General features: G+C 55.0%; 1 protein-coding gene across 1 annotated transcript; it reads right to left on the reverse strand.

Moving 5' to 3' along the window:
* Nucleotides 1-1,206: 1,206 nt before the first annotated feature.
* Nucleotides 1,207-8,450, reverse strand: Timm50 (translocase of inner mitochondrial membrane 50). Its single transcript, XM_015496867.2, has 11 exons — nucleotides 8,205-8,450; nucleotides 7,131-7,281; nucleotides 6,647-6,678; nucleotides 6,420-6,441; nucleotides 4,550-4,608; nucleotides 4,341-4,460; nucleotides 3,949-4,053; nucleotides 3,758-3,856; nucleotides 2,852-3,008; nucleotides 2,396-2,502; nucleotides 1,207-1,421 (listed from the first exon to the last, which is right to left on the reverse strand). Exons 1-11 carry the CDS (start codon nucleotides 8,310-8,312, stop codon nucleotides 1,320-1,322), a joined length of 1,062 nt encoding a protein of 353 aa, XP_015352353.1. The 5' UTR covers nucleotides 8,313-8,450; the 3' UTR covers nucleotides 1,207-1,319.
* Between the last annotated feature and the right edge of the window lie 206 nt (nucleotides 8,451-8,656).

Here is an 8,656-nt window from a genome sequence, read left to right on the forward strand (position 1 = left end):
AGGTGTGCCCCTCAGCATCTGGCTGACCATTATTTCAAGTGCATTTAGTTCTTATAAGAAACACCAAGGAAGATCTTTTAAAATAGTTGGTACTAGCAGTAGGTGCCAGCCGGAGCGGAGAGGCTCGGAGGAAGACACTTCAAGCCAAAAAGGTCCAGCACATTTCCATCTGTGACAACCATGTGGCCTGTTAAGGGCAGGCCCCATTTAGCCCCTGGACAGTTCATGTCACTATTCCTGACAGCCTCTCTAAGGTACCAACACCCCTGTTTTAGAGATGACAAAACCAAGGTGGAGGGGTACCTCCCTTAGATTCTTACAGCTACTACCTGGGGGCCTATGTGGAAGGGGCTCTGCTTTTAAGCTGAGGCAGAAACTAAGGTAGTTGTAGAAACTGAGGCACTGAGAGGTAAAATAAATTGCCCAGGGTCACAGCCTGCCAGGAAGTGGCAGAGCTTGCATCTGCACTTGGACAGTCAGGAACCCACACAGCCGTGCTTGCCAATATGGGGGCCAGGAGACACATGTGGCTGTTAAATCTCAGGGCAGTTTCAGCCTGGTGTGTGAGGCCCTGGGCTCCACCCAGCACTGCAGAAAACCAATCAACAGTGAGATTTAATATAAAAATCCTCATTTCTGGGCGGGCACTGTAGCAGTCTTATGCCCCAGATACTCTGGAAGCTGAGGCAGGAAGACCACTCAAGCCCTGGAGTTCAAGACCAGCCTCGGCAACACAGTGAGAGCGCATCTCAAAAATCAATCCATCAATCCATCCACTCATCCATCCCTCCCAACTTTGGGCTTCTGTTGAAAAACCGGAAGCTCAAACAACTCCAGGGCCACCTTCCCGTGGGGCCATGGCTGGCGGGAGGTGAGCAGATGTCCAGGTGAGGTGGGGCCATCTCTAGACCACCAGGGCTCAACTTGGCTTTATTTCCACGGGAGCTACCTGTGTTTAACCCCCATCCTCTGCTTTTCTCCACATGCGAGGAATCTGGAGCCAGAGAGGTGCACTTTTTGCAGATCAAACAGCACATGGGAAGACAGCCGAGCAGAGACCCAGGTTTCCAGACAGCCAGGCCCAAACTGGCCCTGATCCTACAGAGCCTCTGCTCTGTTCGGCAGTCAGCTGGCCACTGTGGCATGATGACCCAAGTCCCGGACCTCACCCTGATGCCCCATCTGGAGACTCTCCGGACACAGGAGTTGTGCCATCTGGGATGCACTTTATTGGACATGTGGCTGCCCAAGCCTTGGTCTGGGAGCACTGGGGCCTGAGGCCCTGAACCCAGGCAGTGAGTTTGAGGAGGCCCAAAGCATCAGGGCTGTTTGGAGCGAGGCCACAAGCGGCTGGTGAGAGAGCCGAAGAAGAGTTTCTGCTTGTTGGACTTGGCGAGCTCAGCCAGGCGCTGCTGTTCCTCCTGGGGTCAGGGGACAAGAGGAGGAGGAGGTCAGCCTGGGGTAGGTGGGTTTCCTCCCACACTGCCAGTCCCCAGCCTCAACCCAGGGCCAGCCTTCCTTTAGACTTTGGCCCAGGGCCCACTCCCCTCCCCAAACCAACAGAGCACTGCACGCCAGCTCCAGCCCCTGTTCACACACTGGTAAGGGCCAGCTGCGTCACAGGAGCTCAACCTTAAGATGCCTGGGGGACACCACACTCAGATCCCAGGCCCTCAGGATTTTCAGCCATGAACTTCAGGAGTTTCTCAGGCAGAAAATTCTCAGAAGCCCCTCCCCTAATCCCAGGGCCCAACCCCAAAGCCTGGGAACCTATCTCAGACCCTAGACCCCATCCTGGATACTGGGGGAGACCCCAGATCCAAAGACCATAGCCTTCTTCAACACTGCCCTGTCCTACTCTGAGCACCCAGTGGCTGGCATGGGGGAAGCCCCTGACCCAGCTCTCCAGGCCTTCTCTGGGCACTTAGGGCTCTAGCTAGCCCCAGAAAACCAACCCAGAATCTGGCCAACCGCAGCCTGGACATGAGCATCTTTTCTGACTCGAGCCACACACCAGTGTCCCTCCAAGACCAGCAAAGTTCCCTCCCCAGACTCCTGGCCAAGTGCCATGGACACCTCCCTCCAGACATGATCTAAACCTTAAGTCTACCTCCACAGGGAGTCCCCAGGACTGCTCACAAGTGTCAAGGACACTCCCTCCTCCAGACCCATCTCAAGTGCTTTCCATTTCCTGAGCAGCCCACAGAACCAGGCCATCCTCCTCGCCACATCCCTGCCCGGAAGGCTGTGTCACCGGCCCCAGGTCACAGATACTGCGGCAAAGGAGAAGGTACTGGCCAAGGTCACAGTCTGCCAGGGGACAGTATAGAGAGGGGCTGCTTCAGGAACCTCCTTCGGGAGCCTCAATGGACCCTGGGCGTGGAGCGAGTCCAACCTGCTCGAGCTGGCTCTGCCGCTGCTTGAAAGCCTCCAGCGGGTCATCCTCCAGGGCGTAGTGCTCCAGCACGGTCCGCACATCCTCCACTTGGTTCAGAGCAATGGCTGCGGGCACAACAGGACGCGGTCAGCCAGCCTTGAGGCCCAAGGGAGGCAGGGCCCACAGGGCCAAGGTCAGATCCTAGACCGACACCCCCTGGAACGCTCTCAATGCTCCACAAGGGCTCCCCCAACATTCCCAGGGGAGCACCCGGACATAGGAGTCTCTGGAACTCCAAGATGCTCGTGGCCTCTGCCCCTCGACTGCAGTTTGTTTTCCCAGCACTGGAGACTGAGCCCAGGGCCTCACTTGTCTGCCAGTGGACAAGAAAGACAAGGCAGAATCAAGCATCTGCCATCACCTTGAGGACCAGGTCCCTGGGGTCAGGGGCTAGGAGGGCGGGACCAGCCTCACTCTTAAGGAAGGCAGACAGGTCCAACAAGACCCGGTCGTCCGAGTTGCCGTCCCAGGGCCGCAGGGCGACACCATTGTAGGGCTGCAGGCGGAAGGCTTCCTTCTTGCAGTCCACGACCACCACTCGGGCCGGGTCCCGATTCAGACACGAAATGTCCTGGAAGTGGGCAACAGGTCAGGTCACTCTCTGTGCCCCTCCCCTCCCCACGAGGAACATGCACACACAAGGCATCACCATAGCCCCTCTCCCAAACTCCACCTACAGAGCCCTCGGCCTCTGGCTGGGCGGAGTCACGCCACTCCTAGGCCCTCTTGGGATGGGCGGGCCCTGGCGTGTCCAACTACTGCCCAGGTGAGGTGACTGTGATATGCTGCAGGTCGAAGAACCTCTTGCCCAGGAAAAAGAGGTGCAGATGGACCCACAGCAACACACAGGGAGTCACACAGACTGACACAGACCTTCGTCACAGTCCATGCACCGCTGAATCCCAACGTAAGCCCCCAGCCCCACCAAGACCCAGACAGAAGCCCAACAGACGCCTGGGCACAGGGAATCCTGGAGCCAGGCCCAGACCCTGGCATGTGTTTCCACACCCAGGCTCATGGGAGCAACTGCAATTATCCACTGTCCTGAAGCACCCAGTTACAGACACAGAGAGACGAAACTCCACATCACTACCCCTCACCCACACTGTCTTCTTTAGGGAGACCCCACTTCTCCCCACTCCCCCAGATTCTGGAGGAAGGGCCAAAATGCTCCGCCAAGCTCAGGTCCTGCCAGGAGAATGAGATCTGTACAGAATCACAAGCAGGGTGGAGGCTGGGACTGGAGCTCAGCCCTCTTTCTGGCAGTGCTGGCACCCGAGCCCACCCCAGAGGCCCCCCACCATAACCCCCACACGGCACCTTGACATGGTGTCCATCCATGTATCTTGTGGCATCCCGGAAGAGGCGGTAGGAGATGAAGCCATGGGGGTCCACACTGTCGATGAGTGGAAACGCAGTCTGGGGGGATCAAGGAGAGGTCAGCTGGGTCTGGCCCACCAGATCTCTTGCTCCCCCACACCACCCATGCCTGCTCTGCCCCGGAGCCTCACCATGCCAGTCTCTGACGTGAAGATGACAATTTCGTACAGAGGTGCAAGCTGCTGGAACAAGGTCTCGATGCCTGGCCGCTTCTTGAACCTCCAGCCAGTAGCCAGCTGGGGGATGAGGGCAGTGAGCCACCAGGACCACGAGGGGCCCGGGGCCTAGACCCAGCCAGGGGGTTCCCAGAGCCAGGGTTCCCTCTGTTCTTGGGGGTTTGAGAACACAAGGGCTAAGAACTAGAGTCTGGAGCAAGAGCCGACTCCTGGCACACCCCCGACAGCCCCACAGTGGGCACTGAAAGCGAGGCAGTGGGAAGAGACAGGCTCTCCCCAAGATCACACAGCACCCCCAGCCCACTGCACAGGTCTATCCCCAACCCGCTGCCTTCCCCGAGACACACCGACCACTCAGGGTGCAAGAGGACACCAGTGAGCTCCAAGACAAGTGTGTAGGGCGGCTGGTAGTATGGCTCCCGCAGAGGGTCTGGAAGAAGGCAGGGGCTGGTGGGCTCAATGATCATCTGTGGGACAGAAAAGGGACAAGGGTGCTTGACACAGAAGCTGGGGGCTGAGGACGGAAGGTAGGGACCAGGCCCAGGTCCCTGCTTACCTGTCTATAATCTTTGAAATATTTGTATGTCCGACGTAACTGCTGGACCAGAATTGGATCTAGGAGAACATTGGGCACAAAGGATTCCAAGATAAGCTGCTGCTCGACCTCCCAAACACCAGAGGTTTGTGATCCACCAGACACACAGCAGGTCTACTCCCGCCTGGTTTCAATCAGCTCATTTCGAGGCCAAAATGTAGATGGCAACGACATATTACCAGGTGGGAACAAAGATATTCATTTACCCAGTTTAAAAAAAAATGTTTGATTATAGATGGACACAATACCTTTATTAATCTTTATGTGGTGCTGAAGACCGAACCCAGTGCCTCAGCCATGCTAGGTGAGTGCTCTACCGCTGAGCCCCAGCCCCAGCCCCCTCACTTACCCAGTTTTAATGTGAATACTTACTTCCACACTCCATGCCAGGTATAAAAATAGCCCACCTAAAATTCAGACATAAAGGGGCTAGGGCTGTGGCTCAATGGCAGAGTGCTTGCCTCGCACATGTGAGGCACTGGGTTCGATCCTCAGCACCACATGAAAATAAATAAACAAAATAAAGGTATTGTGTCCATTTACAACTAAACAAAAATATTTTTAAAAAAATTCAGACATGTACACCTTTTGATCTTATGCCAGTGTTTAGTCCATCCTGAGCTTGAGATGTCTGCTCAAAGCCAGTGCACTAGTCTAGTTATACTACAGTGAACACAGACACATCTGTATGCTTAAAACCAGAGATTCTCAACTAAGAACACTTTTATTTATCTTGTCCCTCTGACACACACTACCACCGTAAATTTGGCAATGTCTAGAGACCTTTTTTTTTTGATGCTAGGACTAAACCCAGGATCTCACCCATGCTAAGCATGGGCTCTTCCAAGCCGCACCCCAGCCCATGGGGACAGTTTTGATTGCCATGATTCTGGCACCTAGCGCGTAAATATAATTATCCTGGGTGCTGCTAAACATCCTATAATGCACAAGACAGTCCCCCCACAGTAAAGAATGATCTAGTTCAAACTGTCAGTAGGGCTGAAGGTGAAAAACCCTGGTTTAAATGAGTACATTGGCTTCAGCTGAAACCGAGAGCTTCCAGGAGTGCCCCCTGGAGGGCACTATTTTCAATCCAATTCTGCCTATGGGCCAATCTCTGAAAAACCACAATATTGAAACCAGTTAATATGCACATTTTAAACCTATGTCTCTACCTGCCCAATTTAAATCAGCATATTGATTTGTTGAAGCCACTATAATTTTATATCTGCCCAGTTAAAACATACTCACCCCGATGCCTCGCTGCAACAATCAGTATAACAAACTCCCCAGCACAAAACAGGTGGCTTTCTGGATCCACCAATTTTACTTTTCTCTTGGGAAGGGCCAGGTGTGACAGAATTGACAACTACTATCCAATTTGTCAGAAGCTCCCCATCAAAAGCTGGTTAATGAGAGGGGGAGGGAGGGAGGCATTGTTTTGGAAATGAGGAGCCTGGTGGGGTAGGAGCTTAGGGGAAAAAAAAGAGGCTGTCATAAAGAGGAGGGGGTTAGGGGCTGCAGATGCTCAGATCTAAGGCACAGGAAGCCATGTGTCTGGGGATAGACTGCCCTGTCTCCCCAAGCCCTCCCACCCAGGTTCCCCTCCCCCATCTGTCCTCGGCCATCTGCTCCTGGGTTGAGGGGCCAGGAAAGGGGGCTGGGGCTTTGTAATGCCCCTCCCCCAAGCCATCCAGCTGCTGCCCCCCATGTCTGTGCCCCCCCAATAGAAGGAGGAGGGGCTGGGAGCACCAGATGGGGAGGGCTCCTCTGCCTAAGTGGCACAGTTAAGAGGGCCAGGGGACCCCAGAATCTGTGCTTGTTGACTTACCATTGTCGAACTCATCAGGAATCTGGGAGGTGGAGAGAAAAATGGAAAGTTTGGGAAGGAACAGGCAGGACCCCAACATACTTATAAAAGGTTCTCCAAGACCTCTGAGAGGAGTAGAAGGTCCTTGGGAGGGAGAGGCTCACTCCAGGCCAGAGACAAGCTGAGTAGACCAAAGGGAACCCACCCTCACAAAGGAAGGACTCTGGCAAGGCCTTGTTCCCCCTCACCTTGGCACCGTTTTCATCCACAGGGTTGTTTCCTGCAAGGGAGACAATCAATGGAAGACATGGGGACCCCATCTGGCTCTTGGGGGTAGAAGGTATGTCAGGGGCTTGGACTCCTGGGTCTGAGAGAGAGGGCTAGAGGTATGGCCTCCTAGATTCAAGGGAGGAGGGGACTGGGATGGACTTTTGGGTGCTGAGGGAAGACACAGCTTAGAAGGCTGGTCTAGGCCTATCCTCCTCTATATTCCCTTCTTCCAATTGGTTCCCCATAGCCTGATACAGGAACCAGCTCGAGAGACAGAAGGGGTAGAAAGGAGAAGAAAGGAGACTTCTCCAGTTTTCAAAATAGGTGTCCTAGTTGGCAGCCCTATTGAAGGGTCAGAGAATGAAGATCAGTGAAGCCACTACGGGGAAAGAGGGGAAGGTTCCACAGTAGAATTCAGGAAGCCAGCAGAACAAAATTGGGGGGCAGGGGCATGTCCCTCACCGAAAATATAGATGATGCTCACAGTCCCACCAGCTCCAAGCAAACCAGCAAGCCAAAGTGCAACTTTTTTGGCATAGCTGGGACCTTCTGAGCCTGGCTGCTGCTGTGGCCCCTGGGCTTTAGTGCTCCCATGGCTTCCAATCTCTGCAGCCTGCAGATTGGGAGAGGAGTGGAGGAAGGCGGTTAGCTAAGAGAGGGGAGAGACAAGGTCAGGATACTTTGACCTCTACTCTAGTTCAAGTAGAATCAAAATCAGAAGCCAAGAAGCAGACACCCACATAACCCCCAGCATTGTATTCTTGGAAGGGCAACTGAGAGGACCCCCTTCAGAGAGTCTAAACTAGACTGTACAGGGCAACGAGTCCAGGAATTTAAGAACTGACAGGCCAGTTTACCCAGGACCCTGGAGGTAAGAGAACTGGAGGGTCTGGAGCCCAGCAAAGTCAGTCAGGGAGACTAAGGGATCAGGTCGCCCAAAATTGGGATGCCTGAAGTTGGGGGACAGAGGCACACGGAACAAGACTGAGAGTTAAAACATCCGGATTCCTAAGGCTCAAGGTAGCAGGGTCTAGAAAAAAAAGGACAGGAGTGGGGGCAGGGAAGAGCAACTTGTATGGGACTTGGGGAAAAAAGGGAACGGAAGTGATGAACTTGGAGGTCAGAATGGTTGGGATCTGTCCACATGGAAGAAGGTCGAATCCCAAGCCCGGACATCTACTTCACTACCACTAACAACTCCAAGAAAATACCCGCAAGGCCAGGCTGGAACCCCAGCGTCCCGGGTCCCTCCCCGTCGTGTTATCACCTGAGTGTTCACTGACACAGGGAAAAGAGGTGACCTCTTCGGCCGCCCACGTGGGTGGGAGGTGTGATCCAGAGGATGCCCTTGGGGCCCCAACATCCATCCCAGGAAGCAAATGTGTCCCTGGCAGGCAGGGAAGCACCCCTCAAACGCAGGCGGATTTCCATTCAGCACCCTGAGGTGCAGCATCCCAGAACCCCTGCCCGGCAGCTATACGTCCGAAATTTCATGGAGGAGCCCAGGCACCCAGGGCCCAAACCCATTCAGCTCACCTTGTCTGGGGCTCGGGGGGGCGGCGTCGCCAGCCTCGTGCACAGCCCCCGCGCGCCGAGCCCGAGTCCGCTCCGCAAGCGCGAGAACAGCGCCGCCGAGGCCGCCATCTTGCGCTGACGCCACGAGACCCCGCCCACTGGCTCCCTCTTCTCCCGCCCCGGGCGCAGGCTGCCGCCAATGAGGACGCAGAGAAGGGGTGGGTGGACGGGAGCCTGAGAGAGACAAGAGGCTCCAGGCGGATTGCCGCAGGTGCTACCGCCTTAGATTTCTTTATTAGCTGTCTCCCAGGCACACCGATTGGAGTACTGTCAGCTGGCACCACGTCCCCCTCAATCCTTAGGGAACACCAGTTCTGCAACTGGACGAGGCAGGGACGAGGATAAGACCTATTGCTTGGAGGTAAAACTAAGGCTAGGGCTGGGGCTGTAGGTCAGTGGTAGAGCGTTTGCCT

This window comes from Marmota marmota, unplaced genomic scaffold, assembly GCF_001458135.2.
Source record: "Marmota marmota marmota unplaced genomic scaffold, marMar, whole genome shotgun sequence".
In the NCBI taxonomy this organism is placed as follows: Eukaryota; Metazoa; Chordata; class Mammalia; order Rodentia; family Sciuridae; genus Marmota; species Marmota marmota.

Bases quoted from the DNA above. Each gene is read 5' to 3' on its own strand.
- Timm50 (XM_015496867.2), bottom strand. From the start codon at position 8,312: ATGGCGGCCTCGGCGGCGCTGTTCTCGCGCTTGCGGAGCGGACTCGGG. The intron at 4,609-6,419 runs GTAAGTCAACAA...ATGTTCTCCTAG, and splicing joins TCCTGATGAGTTCGACAATG to ATCCAATTCTGGTCCAGCAG. The intron at 3,009-3,757 runs GTGCCGTGTGGG...GCCCACTTCCAG, and splicing joins TGGATGGACACCATGTCAAG to GACATTTCGTGTCTGAATCG.